This window comes from Sinocyclocheilus grahami, unplaced genomic scaffold (genome assembly GCF_001515645.1).
Source record: "Sinocyclocheilus grahami isolate Dianchi unplaced genomic scaffold, SAMN03320097.WGS_v1.1 scaffold295.1, whole genome shotgun sequence".
NCBI lineage: Eukaryota > Metazoa > Chordata > Actinopteri > Cypriniformes > Cyprinidae > Sinocyclocheilus > Sinocyclocheilus grahami.
In genome coordinates this window covers 1686966-1707247 of record NW_015505474.1, presented here as the reverse complement: position 1 = coordinate 1707247, position 20282 = coordinate 1686966, and the positions used below count along the sequence as shown (strand labels likewise).

Here is a 20282-nt window from a genome sequence, read left to right as displayed (position 1 = left end):
AGTGTCAAACGCAGCACTGAGATCTAGTAGTACCAGCACTGATATTTTACCAGAATCAGAATTTAAGTGAATATTATTTATTATCTTAATGAGCGCTGTCTCTGTACTGTGATACTGTCGGAGACCAGATTGAAAATTGTATTAAACTCAATCCATTTGAGTTTAAGCAGTTGTTCAGCTGATTAAAAACTACCTTAATCTTAAACTTGAATAATCTTACCTGTAAAAGGAAGATTTGATATTGGTCTATAGTTGCTCAATATGGTGTTATCAAGATTGCTCTTTTTCAGGAGGGGCTTAGCAACTGCTTTTTTCAGGGAGTTTGGAAAAGTCCCAGAAAGAAGTGAGGCATTCACCACTTCTAAGAGATCTGCTTAAAAAACAGTTAAACACTATTTAGAAAAAAGATGTGGAAAGCATGCCAAGATAGCAAGTTGACGATTTAAGGTGCTGTACTATTTCTTCCAAAATTTTGCTATTGTTGTTTGTATGCGAGTGTTGTTTAAGTTATCTGTTTGAAGTCTCAAGTTTCGTCTTCCGCCACATCCGCTCAGCTTTTCTGCATTGTCTTTTTATACTCTGTACTGCTGTTGATTTTATCCAAGGTGATTGCTAGCTCATGCCTATATTTTTTTGTTTCATCATAAACTAGGTAAGCAGGGACTTGTAATAATATGTTGAACATCTGATAATTTGGTCAATCACACATCCAGAGTTATATCTTACCGCGGTGCTATAATACATTTTCTGCAATGGTTGTACTTGTTGTTAGAATGCTTCAGTTTGGGTCCAGGCTTGTTTTATGAGCCATCATGGTTAATAATACAATTTTTAAATTGAGAAAGAAACTTTTATCTGTTGTAAAAATTCTGAGAGACATTCGTAGCGCCTTGTTTAAAAAGTACTTTTGTTACAAACAACCTTATGACAACTGATTTTCAGTCTAATTTAGGTCTAATTCATAAAGAAAACTCTCTGTAAGCGCCTTGCATTCATCAGAGGCTCATTTGACTATTTCTAACCCCATGCATTGGAGCATCATGGTTTGTGGATATGGTCAAAATTTAGCTTATTTTTTAAAACAAAAGTTACGTCATTGTTTAATCATACTGCTTTTCATCATCTTGTAGAGATACACAGTGTGATGGTAAAATGTTTTTTATCAGAACACAAATTTGTATAATGACATGGTTATTACACTGATATAACAATGTAATGTGTTTATGAGGATATTTTTTGATTCCTCATCATTTGGATCACTTAAAAACAATATTTTATTAAAAATGTATGTATGCCGAATTTATGTGTGATGGATAGGTGTACAGTTTGTACAGTAAAAATCATTATGTCTATGGAATGTCATAATGGAGTGTTGTAATACTCCAAATGATTGTCCCCATGAGCATAACAGCTTTTTTAAATTATAAATTATGCTAAATGATGTTTCTGAAAATATAAAAAAAAATGTAGAATGTTTACTATGATGGTAGATTTAGGGGATGATAGTGTATAAAATTAATTAATATAATGTAAATATAAATATTAAAGATTCTAAACATGATGTTTATCTGTTCAACTGCGTTGCGACAACTTGTTTTGTGAAAAATATTAAAAGTAAATGTGATTTAAATTGAATTGAATTATGTCAATGTAAAGTCTGCATAAAACATGACAATGAAATGTCCGGACATGTCGGGGCCCCCAATAGCACATATCGTTTAGCCTGTTAAATTATATATTTTTCCCGATCCTGGTAAAATGTACAACGTTTTTATATTTTTAGTGATGACTAAAACTAGTGTAAATGTTTTCCTTTGTTTTATATAATGTGCGAACACATAATTTATTCATTTATTTTCATTTAAAAGAAGAGAATAAGACTTGGGGCGATTGAATGTGCACGCGTGTGTGTGTGAGAGAGAGAGAGAGAGAGAGAGAGAACGAGAGAGAGAGAGAGAGAGAGAGAGAGAGCAAAAATGCCCTGATACCTTAGGACTGCGTATTTTACAACCGTGTCTAAATTAAGAATATTTATGTCGTTGCGGTTAAATCCAAAGCATATGTAAAGAGGGCTCGTTGTTATTTAAACAAGCAATTTTAACAATTCTTAAAACAAAGCGTAACATTACGTCTGTAAAGATAGTCACATGAGACTGTCTGTAAACATTCCAGCAATGTTCTCCAGTACAATTTTCTGCAAGTTAGAATAGGAAAGATAGACAGTCATGATCCTTGTATGCAATGTAGCCAAAACACTGTGTACCCAAAACACTGTGAAATAAAACAAGAACAAGCAATTTTAACAATTCTTAAAACAAAGCGTAACATTACGTCTGTAAATATAGCCACATGAGACTGTCTGTAAACATTCCAGCAATGTTATCCGGTACAATTTTCTGCAAGTTAGAATAGGAAAGATAGACAGTCATGATCCTTGTATGCAATGTAGCCAAAACACTGTGTACCCAAAACACTGTGAAATAAAACAAGTCTAGATAATATTTAAAAATGCGTGAATAAATGTAATATTAACTGAATAATTAAAACATTTCTAAACCCCGGTCTGCATGAGGTTCGAATCGAGACTGCAAAGTAATGGCTAGCTCCATGCCATACCATCACAGTCCACTGATCCGCCATCTTCCTGGGGGTTTTGTTAGACTTAGAGGGGATACAGATCTTAAACATATCGTTTGAGACGTTACTGAAATAATGCAATGGCATATTCTGGTTCCCGCTTCCTGTAAAATGTGAGGGATTTTCCCCATTTCTTTATTTATTCATTAAGCTAAACATTTTTATTTTCAATTTATCAGAATGACAGTGTGTGTGTGTGTGTGTGTGTTTGTGTGTGTGTGTGTGTGTGTGAGTGAAAGAAAGAGAGAGAGAGAGAGAGCAAAAATGCCCTGCCTTGGAATGCAACCAGACACTCGGACCCAGATGAGGCTAACCCCCGGATGAGGGAATGGACCATTAAAATCTTCAAAACATTCCTAAGGTCTTCATTTATAGCCTGCCATCCTCTGAAACGGACATACAGCTGAACAAACATCATTTTTGATCCCTGGAGGTCAAAGGTTGACGTCGGAATTTCACATATGCCTGTTTTCACATCTGGATAGGTCACCGGCGTCAATACAACGTGGGTGGTCGCAACGTGGGCGGTCACTACGTGGGGGAGGGGGAAAGGTCACAAAGGTCAAAGCCATCAATCAAGTTGACATTAGGTGCCGGGTATAGCTACTGCCTTTATCCATATTAAGGATTTCCTGGAACGTCATCTGTGTTACTTCTATGATGCATATTAGGGTTGCTGTGATAGACAGTATTGATGGTTTTAACGGTGTGAAGGCGCAATACCGGTTATGTCACTTGCCCACTTGCCAAGACGATGGCAGAAGAGTTTCAAAACAACATGCAAAAGCGTCAGTTTTAAAAATATTTTGGATTTTTAAAAGCCTGTTGACTTTTGCCATTTATCTAAGATGATATTGGAAGTTTAAAAAAAAAAAAACATTTGTTTCTTATTTATTTGGTTCCACAGTGTTTGCTGATTTTTATTTAAACTGTGTATTTTTTTTATATCTTACATCAAGTATGCCATGTCTCCATGCTTTCTTATTCGTTTTGCTAATAAATGTACGTTTCTTATTTATTTGGTTCCAGATTGTTTACTGATCTTCAGTTTGTATACCTAAACTTTGTGCAAGTTATTTGTTATTTTATATTAGGCATATAACATTGTGTATTTTTATTCGTTTTGGTAATACAAGTTCTATGTTCTACATTGTATTTTGTTGTTGCTTGAATTGAATTCAAGCAATTGATGCAGAATTGCCGCTAATTTGAAAGTGAAAGTAAAATATGTACTGCGCTTTAAGCTATTTAAAAACGAAGGAAAGTGAGGAAAAGAGGGTAAACTCAAACGAACTAAAAACAAACAACTGCTTGATGGCAAATTGCTGCTAATTTGAAAATGAAAGTAAAATGCGCTTTTACAAGGTATTTAAAACGGAAGGAAAGCGAGGAAAAGAGGGAAAACTAACCCCAATTTGCTGTTACTTTGTTGCAAAAAACCCCCTATAATGTGCCAAGCTATCAGAACCAAACCTAACTTAAAACCATGGTTAAAAACCGAGGTATGTATTGAACTGTGGACTAACTGTATTGTTGCATCCCTAGTGTATAATATTTATTTGGAGGAATAAAACATTACACACTGCATGCAGTTCACATACTTATACTTTTGCTGGTAAAGGTAATTCTTCATTGAGTAAAGTCTCTTTATAATGACCTACAAATCAAGACTCCATGTCAAATAAATATCACTTTTCTCTATATTGTTGCCACTTTTTGACTTGAATTTGACTTGAATTGAATTTTGCTGCCTGATCCTCATAACACATTACGTGTATTTAGCATGAAAATCAATTAAACATGTTCAAATTAACTAGACTTTTTTACAGTTAGTTAATTATTACCAAGTTGTACAACTCAAACACACTTAACCACCGTTTGTACTTTTCCTTATGTTAAAGGTGCAAAACACACTTGTAGACAATCAGCAGTAAGGGGGCGTGTCTTGTAATGATAGAGAGAGAAGAGAGCACTCAATTTGAGTGCACAGGATGGATATTAGCAGATCGACTATAGATGGAGAGAGATGGCAGATAAAAAAAGGGAACTATCAGAGAAACAAAACATTAAAAAGAAGTGTTATGATCAGGCAAGAGGTAGGACCCGCGTAAATATCAGAGCAGCTTTCCAGCGGTGGAGAGAACTCAAGGTGGGGAAGGCCTGGAAGCGGATGCCAAGGTTGCATTGTTTCTTCTTGATAGGCGAGTAACGTTGATTTTGTTTTGTTTTACACAACTTATCTGTGTTGGCTATGTGTTGCTGTGTTGTTGAATATGCTTGTGTGTCATCTTCACTTGTTTCCACGATCGTCGTTGCCATGGTTGTGTACGTACGTGTGGGACTTAGATTTCAAAATAAGGGCGAGGTCCTGTTGAGGTATGGGCGTGTTTGTTTTGGTGCTTTCAAATATCAACATTGTTTGGCAAAAATCGCTTAGTGCACCTTTAATGATTACATGAGGGCACACCATGTCACACATACTTAGTAGCTAGTGTTGATGTAATGTTCAGTGAGAAACAAGAGTGCTTGCTCAAGGAAGGATCAGTGTGTGATCTGAATCAATATCATGTGTCCACAGAGGTGAGGTCGGAGATCTTTTCCTCAGAATCCAAAACTCAACGTTCAGACCGAGCAATGGATCTGGGCTTGGCCGAAGACCATTTCTCTCAACCTGTGGTAAGCACTTAATCTGCAGTTGTTCTGCTATGATAATGAGCAATAAGGAGTACTCGGAATGTCTTGTGATCTGAGATTGCCTCACATGGCATATTCAGCCCACAACCTTCTGGTTAGATGCTCGCCACTTATCACAGTGTGTCAATGTGTAATTTCTCAAAGATCAAAATAAATATCAAACATTTGTTTAGTCATTTCTGTGCAGCTCAGTTCAAAGACCATCTGAGCCGATTTTGGACAAAGTATGACAACAATTTATCTTTGCACCAGTTCAGCAGGAGTTAGTAGATTATTGTACTTGTGTTAAATTGCCTCTGTGGGCAAATTGTCCTGTGTTGCATGGGCTGCAGGAGAGAATCCATGTGGTGCTGATTGGTTAACAGCATGTGGATGGTAGCCTCTTGCAAAACCACTCTTGTGGTGAATGGATTGCAGAAGCTGCCCAGATTTGCCTGGAGACTTGTGTGCTGGTTGCTGGGTTACACAGTGACGCACGGCAAAGTTTTTCATAGAGCCTGAGTTTGCTCGAAGCAAAGACTTTGAACAGTGCTGATGCTATGAGAACTTCAAATCAAGTCAAATCATGGCATGCACCGAAAGCCAAGATCTGGTCCATGCCTCAGCACACTGCCAATGAATTGGTGTGATTCTGCTTGGGCTTCAGATAATTGGTACCACTCACTTGGCTTCTTGCTCTTTGGTGAAACCAAGAAGGAGCTTTGGAGGGGGCCCTGTTCACTCATGCTCCTACAATACAAAGTGATCCTGTGTCTTCATAAGACTTAACCTGTTAACCTGCATTTTGGGACTTACAGCTGAAAATGACCTACCTAACTTAAAATGGTAACAGTTCCTGACAACAGTGTGCTACACACACAATTTTGGTGTCTTTGGAAAGAAGACCCTTTGGGCTTTACTATCCATCATCGAGTTGATTATGCTCAAAAAGATAAAAGGTTATAGACACTGAAGTGCCTTGAACAAAATTGTACCACTCTGATTTTTTTTATTTCATATAAAAATACATGAAATCAGTCCTGGAGCAATCCAGAAAAGTAATGGGTTGAAAGTCATATGTCTCATGAGTTTATATTTCAAATCTGAAGAGATTTCAAGTCATACAGATGGTTATCATACAGATGGCCAACCATATAATCAATAATCACACTCTAATGGCCGTTCATATAGACCGCATTCACACTGATAGCTGTCATACAGACAGTAATTACACGCTGATGTGCGGTCATACAGATGGTAATCATGCAGATACAGCCACATTCCCCACAAAACAGACACACATATATGAAAAATGTTGAAGAAGGGAAAAAAAGACAATTATTTGTGCAAAGAGCCGATCGCTAAGTTATGCCCCCAAAAGATGACAGGTGCATCACAGCTTGCGTCATGAGCCGTCACGAGAGTGTGCCAGAATTCAAATAAACAATATTCCACGTATCTTTTCCACGACTTTTTTTTTAGTGGATGGTCTCATTCTGTTTGTGACACTGTATGCTACAAAACCATGTTGCTTTTTACTACCAAGATGCAGTAAATTATTCCATAACGGATACAACAATAACTGTCCCTGAAGAAATCGGACATAAAGAAAGGAATTACCATCCATATTACAATGTTATTGCTTTGTTGGACTAAAAGTGCTCTATGGGATGTTGTACAGTGGACCCTTACCCTTCTAACTAAACTGGGATTTACAGCTGTGGATGTGTTTATGACTCGTGATTACGATGAATCTGGTACGTACTGCATTTTGATTATGCATGTTTTGATGTGTACTGCTTACACAAATTTAGCAAATACATTCTTTATAAGCTTTCCATTGAAAAACAGCAATCTGTCGTCGATGCTTGAGGCTTAGACCTTTAGAATGATATATTGTTTGTCAAGATTAATTATGTCCCTTTTCATTTAATCTATTTGTAAACATTGACACGTGCAAACAAAGAGCTTTCAGTGCGCCGGCGTACAGGTGCGGTTTAACAGGTTAAAATATAACAGTGCATGACTCAACGAATAGGACTGCTTGATGGCCCAGGGCCAGCATGAAGGACTTTTGGGCCAGTTGGTAGAATTATATGGGTTCCGCAGCTGCCGAGGCAGCTCAGAGACTTAGGTCATGGGGGTTGGCAGATGAATGTGGAGGAGGGGTTTGAGACGGACATGGCCTTTTCTTCGCCCTCACCCACTAGATTCAGCACCCTCTCTCAGGGTTCGGAAGCCTACTCTGCATTTCTTCCCCCCAGAGTGAGGGCACAAAGCTTCACCTGTCTTCCTCTGACGAGGTTGATGTGGCTGGCCATGACCAGGATGAGACTGGGGACTCTTCACCCCAGTCCATCCAGTATGAGGAGCTATTGGAGGTGGTGACAAGGGCTGTAGCAAAATTAAAGTAATTTTCCAAACCTGTATGTAAAGTAATTAATTTATCTCAATGAGAAGCAGGAAGAATGTCCAAGAATTAAACTGGATGAGCGCTTGCTGCTCTCTAAATCACCTCCTCCACACCGGAGCCTTCTTTTCTCCCCTGATCTCCATGCCGAGGTTGCGAGATCATGGGAAAGGCCATATTCAGCTTGCTTATTCAGCCCAAATGTCACTAATTATTTCAGCATTCTGAGGCTGAAGCAGCATGGTTATGGGGTGATGCCTAGGGTTGAACAGACACTTTCCTGAGTCAGCATCGTCCCTCCGGTGCTACCCACCAAGCCGCTCAGAACAACTTTGGTTTTGGTAGGTAAAGCTTTCATGGCAGCGGGTCAGGCTGGCGCATGCCTGTACACCATAGCAGTGTTGCAGGCATACCAGGCCAACCTGCTTACCTGAAGAAGACCTGGACGAAGGTAAACAAGTCAGTTCCGATTACATCAGGGAGCTGGGGAGGGCCGCATATTTGTCAATTCAAAAGGGTCACATTTACTGTGGTACATCCTGAGCAGGCTCTGGTGATGGAATAAGAAGTTTTTACCCTCTTGAGAAAGGAGGGTATAGAGCACGTCCCTCCGCTCGAGAGGAAGTCCAGCTTTTACAGCTGATACTTCATTGTTCCCAAGAAGGATGCGTCCCATCGTAGATCTGCTCCAACGCAACTGCTCAGTCAAGATGTTCAGATTCAAGATGCTGACGTTGAAACTCAAATGCAAATCAGGTTTGAGGACTGGTTCATCATCATACATTTGAACTGTTGGGTCTGATGGCAGCAGCGTCAAAGATGATAACTTTTGGCCTGCTGTACATGAGACCCCTGCAGTGGTGGCTCAGGACCAAGGGGTTTTCTTTGAGGGGCAACACATTTCACATGATCAATGTCACGCGGTGCTGCCTTTGTGTCTTAGCCATGTGAAAGAAGCCTTCATTCCAGTCTCAGGGACCTGTGTTGGGTGCTTTGTGTCGTTGTGTAACATGCACGATAGACGCATCCCTCACGGGTTGAGGAGCGATCATGAGTGGTAGCTCAGCCCAAGGTCTGTGGGAAGGCCATCATCTCTCCTGGCACGTAAATTGCCTTGAGATGCAGGCAGTGTTTCGGGCTCTGAGCAGACATCCTGTCAAGGCAGGGGCTGAGGCTCGTGGAATGGAGGCTCCACCCTGAGGTTGTGGGGCAGATTTTGAGTATTTTTGGCCAGGCTCAAGTCAACCTGTTTGTGTCTCTGGAGACCACTCACTGTCCTCTGTGGTTCTTCCTTGCGCATCCAGCTCTCTGCCTTTCCCCCAATTGCTCTACTCCCAGGAGTTCTGGAGAGAATCCGCCGGGATGGGGTTCAGCCTTGTACTAGTAGACCTGTTCTGGCCGCACTGAGTTTGGTTCTTGGACCTCGTGTCCCTTCTCGACGGGTCTCCATGGGAGATTCCGATCAGGAAAGACCTTCTGACACAATTGTTCATCCTCAACCGGAGTTATGGAAACTGTGCGTGTGGCCACTGAGGGGCCAAAAAGAGGTTTAACAAATGTTTTTCCGATGCAGCATCTCATTTCCTTCAGGGAACCATGGTTACATTTGTAACCTTTGCTCTGGTGTAGCAATTGGAATCAATATGTCCAATAAAAAAATGTCCAATATCACTGGTATGTAAGATTTTTGTTGTCATAACTTTATTTATTAGAAAAGGTATCGTGTCAGAAACAGCCAATCTGAGCGAGATTGATAGAAAAAAATAAATTTAGCCCTGCATTTATATTATTCTTTATGTCCTTTTTGGAACTTGAAACCTGACTTTCTCTGTCTAGACAAAACAGGTGAAACATTCATCAAATGATCTTTTATGTGTTCCACAGAAGAAAGTCAGGTTTGGAACAGCTTTAGGTGACAGAATTGAGACTTTTAGGTGAACTATCCCTTCATGCATTGAAACCTCTCATGAAAGTAAGTGATTCAGCATGAGTTGCTTATCCTGTTATTTGAAGCACTGAAGTGTGTGAATGTTTGCACAGGGTTCGTTTGTGGCATCTGATGTAGACCAGCTAAAACAGGCCATAGCAGAGTGCAAGAGACTGATCCTGGAACTGCCAGAACATTCAGAGAAACAGAAGGACACAGTCATCAAACTGATCCACCTTCGGCTCAAACTACAGGAATTAAAGGTTTGCACTACCAGTCAAAATTTGGAGACAATTATTGGTTTTAATAATTAACAATGAACAAAGTGAAAATAGTACGGTGGCTGAGAACACACACACACACACACACACACACACATGCAAATAGTAAAAACACCAGCAAATTAAGAAAACATCTTCATTCGTTTGACAACACGTGCTGCAAATACTCACAACATGACCAAATACAGAAACGCGCTGCAAATACTCACAACACAGCCAAATACAGAAATGTGCTGCAAATACTCACAACACAAACAAACATGGAAACGCGCTGCAAATGCTTACAACACAACTAAATAACAGAAGCACATCCGTTTGACAACACGTGCTACAAATACTCACAACATAACCAAATACAGAAACGTGCTGCAAATTCTCGAAACACAATGTCTACTCTGAAAGGCAAGATTTTTGTTTAACACCCTGATCTTATGATTCCTTAGCTTTTTTGGATATTATTAGCCTAATTAAGCTGACGAAATACACAATTAATGTAACTGAGAAACGTTTCGTAAGCTGGCTAACTTTCTTTTACAACTTCCCTTACGAAAATTAACCATAGTTTTACTGTTAAAATAATAATAATAAAATAGACATGGCTACTACTATAGTTAAAAAATGGTAACCACAAATTAACCATAGTTTTGCTACACTAACCATAGTTTAACCATGGTATTTGTATAACTGGTTATACAAATGGTAATCAATACAGGAAAAAAGGTTACTACAATTTTACTAAAATAAAACCATGGTTAATTTTCATAAGGGTTGTTGAGGTCCACTTTAAACATTTCCATTACACAAATCAAACATTTTAAATAATAAAACTGTGTTTTATTATAGTAAAAGTGTTGTAACCACTTTTTTTGGCGTATTGACTACCATTTTATAACCACAGTTTTACTAAAAATATCATTGTTAAACTATGGTTAGTGTAGCAAAACCATGATTCATTTGTGGTTACCACGGTTTAACTATAAATAACCATGTTTTTTTGTTTTATTTGTAGTAAATCCATGGTTCATTTTCGTAAGGGTTCTGTTGTGGTCTGTGCTTCTTGCAATGTGTTTCTCTATTTGGTAGCGTTGTGCATATTTGCAGCACGTTTCTGTATTTGATTGTGTTGTTGTGAGTATTTGCAGCACGTTTCTGTATTTGGTTGTGTTGTGAGTATTTGCGGTACATGTGTTGTCAAACTGATGATGATGTTTTCCTAATTTGCTGGTGATTTTTCATTTGCATGTTTTCTCTTAAGTTGCAGCGCAACTGTACACGCATGATGGCGGCGTGCACGGACGCAGCGGCTTTTGGCTCCCTCACACGGTGTTTGTTTTTGTTTCTGTTGTTTGGTATGAGCATGATATCCTTCAAAACTCTGTGTTACAGTTGGCAGGATTTATTGGACATTGGATTTAAGCATAAGATAGCCATCACTGCCAGCTTTCACCACACTAATAACATACCAGAGGAACTGGCCAGACCACCAGGATCTCCGTGGTCTCCACGGCAATGTGAGAGGAAGCAGAAGCTGGGAAGTCAGGTGGCCCTACGAACAAAGCTCAGGAAACATCCATTCAAGCTACCACTGCCGAGCTTATTTCTTGCCAACGTTAGATTGATTGTGCATAAAATGGATGAGTTGGATCTTTACATCTGTGAAAACCGTTATGTACACCATTGTTGTGTAATAATCATAACTGAAACCTGGCTGCACCAGTTGCCCCCGTACAGCCCCCGTACAGCTAGCAGGTCGAATGATGCATCGCTGTGACAGAAACAAGAGCTCCGGTAAGAGCAGGGTGGCGGACTTTGTTTATATATTCATAATGAATGGACTAATAACAGTGAAATCATAGATACTCATTGCTCACCTGACTTGAAATTTATTTATTTAAAAAAAATTTCTACCAAGAGAGCTAACTGTAGTGATTATAACGGCTGTTTATATACCACACGATGCCAATACAAACAATGCTCTTGCCCTTCTGTTAAATGTCATGGACAAACAACAGAGCAACCAATATGCTGCCTTTAGAACAGGTGACAAAGCTCTATACAGTGCTGTGAGAGCTAAGCTGCGGAGAGGGATCAAAGAGGCTAAGGAGGTCTACAAGAAGAAGATAGAAGATTATCTCTCAGGAAATGACTCAAGGCGGACGTGGTAGGGTATACAGAACATCACAAATTTCAGGGGCTGTGCTACTACTGCAGGGATTAATCACTCTGCCCAACTGGCAGAGGAGCTGAACTGCTTCTTTGCACGTTTCGAGGCAACCCAGCAAAATACAGTCTCATCACTTCGGCCTATACCAGCAGGTAACACCCACATACTCACTTTACAGGAGCATGAGGTGAGAAGGGTGCTTAGATCAGTGAACCTGAAAAAAGCAACCGGCCCTGACGGGGTATCTAGGAAGGTACTCAGAGCATGTGCTGACCAACTGGCACAGGTTTGCACCAATATCTTCAATCAGTCCCTGACACAAGCCATCATACCACGCTGCCTGAAGTCAGCTACCATCATACCAATCCACAAAACATCATTGCCAAGCAGTCTTAATGACTACTGCCCAGTGGCACTTACACCAGTAATCATGAAGTGCTACGAGAGGCTGGTTTTGCATCATATTAAAGCCAGTCTTCCTTCCACCTCTGACGAGCATCAATTTGCTTATAGAGCGAATATATCTACTGAAGATGCTATAGCTCTAGCTCTACATACTGGACTGAGTCATCTGGAAAAACAGGGAAACTATTTCAGGGAGCTGTTCATTGATTATAGTTCAGCATTTAATACCATTATCCCGGACATCCTAGTAAGTAAACTGGCCAACATAGGACTTCCCACTCTCACCTGCTACTGGATTAAGGACTTCCTGACAAACCGTTCTCAGGGTGTGAAGATGGGTCCTTATGTCTCCTCCACCCGCTCACTCAGCACCGGCTCTCCACAGGGTTATGTGTTGAGCCCTCTACTGTACTCTCTCTACGCCTATGATTGCAGCCCAGTTCATCACAGTAATACCATCATCAAATTTGCGGATGATACAACGGTGATTGGACTTATCACTGAGGGGATGAGACGGACTACAGAGATGAGGTCCAGCAATTAACATCATGGAGTTCAGATAACAACCTGACTTTAAACACCTGTAAGACGAAGGAGCTCATTGTAGACTTCAGGAAACATACAACGAATCCGCTCCCCCTATATATCAACAGATATTGTGTTGAGAAGGTCCAAAACTTCACATTTCTGGGCACCCTCATCTCTGCTAACCTATCCTGGACGGCACATATTACAGCGGTTATAAAGAAGGCACGGCAGTGTCTACATTTCTTAAGGATCCTTAGGAAAAACAATCTGAATGGAAAGTTGCTGGTAAACTTTTATCGCTGTTCTATTGAGAGTGTGCTGATGTATTGCATTACAGTATGGTATGCTAGCTGCTCTGAGGCAGACAAGAGAGGGCTTCAAAGGATCATTAAAACTGCAGAGAGGATCACTGGCAGACCCCTTCCATCACTGAAGTAGGTATATAATTCTCTAGCCCTCAATAAGGCCAAAAATATACTGAAGGACTCAAGACACCCTGGGTTTCACTTGTTTCAGCTGTTGCCATCGGGCAGGCGTTACCGGTGCATTAAAACAAGGACTAGAAGATTTAAGGACAGTTTCTTTCCTAGGGCTATAAACATTATGACCTTCAATATGCGTTGACCTCATATACATTTTTCAATTTAAATGTCAGTCTTATGCCGAGTTCACACTGCACGATTTTCAAACTCGTCGGATCGCCGTTGTTTTCACACTGCGTGACTATCTGGGGTAGCATTCAGTCGCTGCTGTGTTCACACTGCACGATGGATCGGCAACAGGGGGTTTCACATTACATGACTTCACAATAGGAAGAATCGCCGACAGCTCTGTGTGGTGCAGGGTTGCCAGGTTTTCGCTACAAATCCCGTCCAATTACTACTCAAAACTAGCCTGAAAATAGCCCAATTGCTTTCAAGGGGGTCCCCCAGTAAAAATAGCATTCGGGAGGGTAAAATACAAATTTTTTTGGCAGGGTTCTCCTGGTACAATTCACATTCCAGGGCCTAAATATCATGTTATTGGGGTCGCTTCAACCTGCTGACATAAAAAACAACTGACGGCAATCGTGGATTTGGCAACATTGGTCCGCAAACTACATTTCATATAACTCCTCCCCGAACTTCCCGCTGCCCTGTATCTTGGTCTCTCATTGGCTGTAGGTCATCGCCGATGTGTTTTTCAGTCAGAACTCATTTCACACAGTGTGATTGTGAATTGCCGACAGCTCCAGATATTTAGCATGCCAAATATTTCACGGGCATCGGTAACATGTCGGCGATTCCCTCAGATCGCGTCTTTGATAATTCACACTGTGTGATTGTCACTCGATTGAACGAGCACAGATTTGCCTCATAATGTCGGGCATTTCTCGGCGATTTCGCAATACCTGTCGGCGAGTGAAAAATCGGGCTAATATCGTGCAGTGTGAACTTGGCATTAGTGTAATAGAATTATTTTTCCCCACTTCGAATACAAGACTTGGTGCAATATACTATTATTGTGCAATATAGCTATGTTTTTGTAGTCAATTCAACTTATTAATGTTTTGCTGTATGTGTATTATGTGATATATGTTAAAGGGAAGCTACTCTAATAAAGTTTAGCTAAATCTTTCATTGTCTTTCCCCATTAAATGCATAAGTTAATTAAAATGTGATGTACACATTTACTTTTTTTCTTAGTTTAATAGATTTATAATGTAAGCATCATAAAAAGTATGCAAATACATTAATATGGTGCTATGCAAATGTTAAAAAGTTGTGGCCTAATGGTTAGAGAGTCGGACTCGTAACCCAAAGGAGTGAATGTACAGTGCTCTCTTCCACCTTCAATACCACGACTGGTAAAGGCACTGAACCCCCAACTGCTCCCCGGGTGCCGCAGCATAAATGGCTGCCCACTGCTCCGGGTGTGTGTTCACGGTGTGTGTGTGTGTTCACTGCTGTGTGTGTGCACTTAGGAGCACTAATTCCTAGTATGGGTAACCATACTTGGCCACATGTCACGTCACTTTCACTCAAATGTTACTCTGAAACACTCTGCTGTTGTATAGAATATATATCAGGGTAAATGCTCTGTTTCTGTATCCACTAAGGGTTCCACTGTATATTTAGATCAAAACATTTTTTTAGTTGATGATAAACATAAATTCAGTTTTGGCTAGTGGTAAATTGTATAAATAAATAGTGGAATTTTGTGTTTTACTGTTGTGTTGGATATAAACAGGACCCAGAGGAAGATGAGCCGAACCTGCAGGTTCTATTAGAGCATCGATTCTCAAAGGAGAAAAGCAAGAGTGTCAAACAGATGTGTGACAAGTGTAGCACTATCATATGGGGCCTCATTCAGACCTGGTACACCTGCACAGGTCAGACCATCTCAACTGAACCCAATGCAACATTATATTAAAAACACATTTGATTCAGTCATTAAGTACTTTCGTTCCAAACCATTACCCATGCAGCTCATTTCAATAAAACACTACTTTCATCAAACTTACAGTTCCCAATGGCTGTGAAGCTCCTAAAAGAACAAAAATACTAATAAAGCATGATAAATCTACAAATTCCATAAATATCCAATGGAGTCCGTATGACAAGTTCACTATATTCCAAGTTTTCCAATATTATTTGTATTAAAAAAAAAATAATATAAATGATTAAAGTCGGCATGAAATCAAATTCTTATAATTTAATGGTGTTTATTATAAATAATTTATCCGTGCACTTAGATTTCAAAAACGTTAACCTCCCCTCCCCAGTCCTCAAAACGACTCAACTTCTCTTCCGGTCGAAAGCTATGGCACAAGGGCGGAGCTAGTGACATCAAGTCAAGTCAAGTCAAGTCACCTTTATTTATATAAAGCTTTTAACCATACAGAGTGTGTCAAAGGAACTGTACAGCATTAATTAGGAAAATATTGTGTCAATAATGCAAAATGACAATGGTAAACACTAAATTTTCAGTTAAAGGCAGTTCATCATTGAATTCAGTGATGTCATCATCCAGCTCAGTTCAGTTTAAATAGTGTCTCTGCAATCAAGTCGACGATATCGCTGGAAATTAAGTGTCCCCAACTAAGCAAGCCAGAGGCTTGGAACCAAAACTCCATCGTTGACAGAATGGAGAAAAAACCTTGGGAGAAACCAGGCTCAGTCAGGGGGCCATTTCTCCTCTGGCCAGACGAAACCAGCAGTTCAATTCCAGGCTGCAGCAAAATCACATTGTGCAGAGGACTCAACTGGTTCCTGTGGTCTTGTCCCAGTGGCCGTCTAGGAGACAAGGTAATAGGGAGCCAGTGCCATGTTGACAGAACCGGGCTAATATGGTCATACTTCCTGGTTCAAGTAAGAACTCTAGCTGCTGCATTTTGGACCAGCTGGAGTTTGTTTATTAAGCGTGCAGAACAACCACCCAATAAAGCATTACAATAATCTAACCTTGATGTCATGAACGCATTAATTAACATTTTTGCATTTGGCATTGAGAGCATAGGTCGTAATTTAGATGTATTTTTGAGATGGAAAAATGCAGTTTTACAAATTCTAGAAACGTGGCTTTCAAAGGAAAGATTGCTATCAAATAGCACACCTAGGTTCCTAACTGATGACGAAGAATTAACAGAGCATCCATCAAATGTTAGTCAGTGTTCTAGGTTATAACGTGCAGAGTTTTTAGGTCCTATAATTAACACCTCTGTTTTTTCAGAATTTAGCAGTAAGAAATTACTCATCATCCAGATTTTATATCGACTATACACTCCGTTAGTTTTTCCAATTGGTATGTTTCGCCAGGCCGCAAAGAAATATAGAGCTTAGTATCGTCAGCACAACAGTGAAAGCTAACACCATGTTTCCTGATGATATCTCCCAAGGGTAACATGTAAAGCATGAAAAGTAACGGCCCTAGTACTGAGCGTTGAGGTACTCCATACTGCACCTGTGGTCGATATGATACCTCTTCATTCACTGCTACGAATTGATGGCGGTCAGATAAGTACGATTTGAACCATGCTAATGCACTTCCATTAATGCCAACAAAGTTTTCTAGTCTATTCAAAAGAAGTATGAAAAAAGTGTGTTGTGGTCAATAGTGTCGAACGCAGCACTAAGATCCAATAGCACTAATAGAGAGATACAACCGCGATCAGATGATAAGAGCAGGTCATTTGTAACTCTAATGAAAGCAGTCTCAGTACTATGATACTGTCTAAATCCTGACTGTAATTCCTCACAGATACCATTTTTCTCTAAGACGGAATATAATTGTGAGGATACTACCTTTTCTAGTATCTTGGACAGAAAAGTTTGATTCGACATCGGTCTGCAATTAATTAGTTCTTTGGGGTCAAGTTGTGTTTTTTTTTATGAGAGGCTTAATAACAGCCAGTTTGAAGGTTTTGGGGACATATCCTAATGACAGTATTAAATCTAAATCTAGAGTATGGTTTCGACAATGAGTAGGTCCTGACACGTGTTGTCTAACCCCAATAAAGTTCAGAATGTCTATGAATGCTGATCCCAATGCATATTTTTCATTATCAATATGGATATTAGAATCACCAACAATTAAAACTTTATCTGCAGCCAGCACTAACTCGTATATAAAATTAGCAAATTCTTTAATAAAGTCTGCATGGTGCCCTGGTGGCCTGTATTCAGTAGCCAGTACAAATATCACAGGGGATTTATCATTAACACTTGTTTCTCTGGATAATGTTATATGAAGCACCATTACTTCAAACGAGTTATACTTGAAACCCGCCACCTGAGAAATACTAAAAAATTAAGGCTGTCGCGATTCGTCGATTTTATTCGACTATTTGATTTGTAAAAATCCTTGACTTCATTTTGCTCGCATTTCATGGACGAGAATCCATAAAACACATTTTCACATTTCCCAAGGTTACAAGATATATTAAACCCATTTAAAAATCATAATTAAGCATAATTGTGAATGCACAAACGCTACGATTTAATTAAATAATTATATGCGATGCAGTTCTAATACAGTATATGTGCTTTAATTATTTACATGCGAGTAGGTTAAGTACAATGCGTTACACAAGCGGCTCCGTTCACAGTAGTTCCACAGGAACTGTTATCATTTACCTGTGTGGAGCGTCTCAAACTCCATCTCTGCGTGTTGTTGTGAGTTTGGGTTTATTATAACGTCCATCTGGGAACGCAACGTGCGCCATTTAATTAGATTTGTAAGGTAAATCATTTATAAATCTACGCAAACACAGGAGAATACATCGCGGTTTCAAAATAAAAGCTCAAACCCTCACTCTGAGTTTACACATTTTGATGTCCACATTCTTTTAATTACAGTGGCTATAGCATTTCTGTCCTAAAGAAATGGCCAAATATTAAAGATTAAGTGGACATTTGAATTAAATGCTGCTTGGTCAAAATTAAACAAGTATTAGATCGCACAGCAATGTGTAAAGATAATCATCAGGCCGTTGGCACCCTCTGCAGGCCTTTGTTGTAATGCGTAATGTACATTTGCTCTATTGTTCATAATACATTATATATTTTAACATTTTTGTTCAATAAAACCATATGATTTCTTGCTTTTGATACTTTATTTGAACTAATTATTATTGCCTCATTGCTATGTATTTTAAGTAATTTTAAAGGCTTTTGTTCACTATTTCCAAATTAAATTTTTTTTTTTTTCATTTTCAAAAAGCCTGTCTAATTGATTGCGTTTTACAGTTTCATCTTTACCAAATTCTGTTTTCCATTATTTTCTGGATTCCATTTTAATGGTTCCATTACATTTTAATAATCAAAAGCATTTCCAATTAATTGATTTTAATTAATCAGGTTTTTTTTCCAGAAATACTGCACAATGGGCTGTGCGATATTGAAGAAAAATGCGATATGCATACCTTGTTAAAAAATGCGATATTCGATATGAGATCCGATATTGTGTAAACTCAATTTCAATTATATTTAAAAATATTTAAAAATGAAAATTATATAACCAATTTGTTTCACATTCTTTCTTGGAAAAGAAAGAATCACTACAACTTCTGAACATCAGTGTGAACACACACACAAAAAAAATAATGACACTAATTTTATATCATTGTAACTTTGCTTTCCATACACTTTAAGTACTTCTTCATATACCACAGCAAAAACTATAGTCTGAGAAAGTTCAAACATGATTATAGGCAAATGTGGTCAGTAAAAAAGAAAAACACAATTTACAAGCATAGATAATATAAACAGTAGTATTCAGGCACAGAAATTTAATAATTAAGTGTAAAATAGCACTGCATAGTGTTCACTGTATGAATTAAATTTAGATTAATATTTGTTATAGCTGTTTTGTTGTTTGATTAACATTAGTGACATATTCAGCAGCACGTATTTATAGGCTGCTGTCCTTTTAAATCCGACTGCACGGATCCAGTATAATGATACACATCCGATTTCTTTCTCAGCTGTTTTCATTCATTTAAAACATAACCGACTGCGTTTACGAGAATGATCGTCGAGACGGGTACTATTGACATAATTCTGTGTGTATGTGTCTGTTCAAATATGAGGAGATGCGAAAGACGAATCAACTCAGTGTTCGCGCGCCGTCTGAAACGTGTCTCTCTGTGTGTGCGTGCGCTTTGCACGTGTGCGGCAGAACTGAAGAGACATGCGACTTGTGCGCGCGCTTCAGGTGTGAGTCAGACAGTATGGGCTTACATTTCTGCCACAATTCTGCGCGCGAAAGATCATATTTTGAGCGCACAAAAGTGCATTTTGCACGCGCGCGATCTGACTTTGTGGAGAAAATGTTCGTTTCGCAAAGAAAAAAGTCTTTAGAGCGCACGGAAATCAATTTTGCATTTAAAATACGTTTTTGGATGTGTGCAGACCTTTTCTTTTGTGCGTGCAACGTTTCACTAGCTTGCTCTATGGTGGCCGAGAAGTGCAAAGCAAATCACAATTCTGAAAAGCTTTCTGACTTGTTATTTTGTTTTCGAATTTGTCATTGTGTTTTCTGACTTGTTATAAGTGCTCAACACAACGTTACAATGTGCCATAATTCCATAAGTATAGAATCCTAAAAAAGGACCCCTACTTAATAAGAATTACATACTGAAGTGTAGTAAAATGCTTGAAGACTGATATATATATATGTGCTTTATAGACAGATAAGTTGAGAAGGACCAGCACCACATCCTCTTGTACCACTGAAGAATTTATCTTCCAGAATCTGGCAGTAAGTTTTGGGAGTTCA

General features: G+C 39.1%; 1 protein-coding gene across 1 annotated transcript in view; it reads left to right on the top strand.

Annotated features, from left to right (window-relative positions):
• LOC107600961 (differentially expressed in FDCP 8 homolog) overlaps positions 1–20282 on the top strand; it is an 82976-nt gene that overhangs the window by 50351 nt on the left and 12343 nt on the right. Inside the window, exons 2-4 of the mRNA XM_016292962.1 lie at positions 5216–5313; positions 9761–9910; positions 15255–15396. Coding sequence (XP_016148448.1) covers positions 5216–5313; positions 9761–9910; positions 15255–15396 — 390 coding nt within the window. The remainder of the gene's footprint in view (positions 1–5215; positions 5314–9760; positions 9911–15254; positions 15397–20282) is intronic.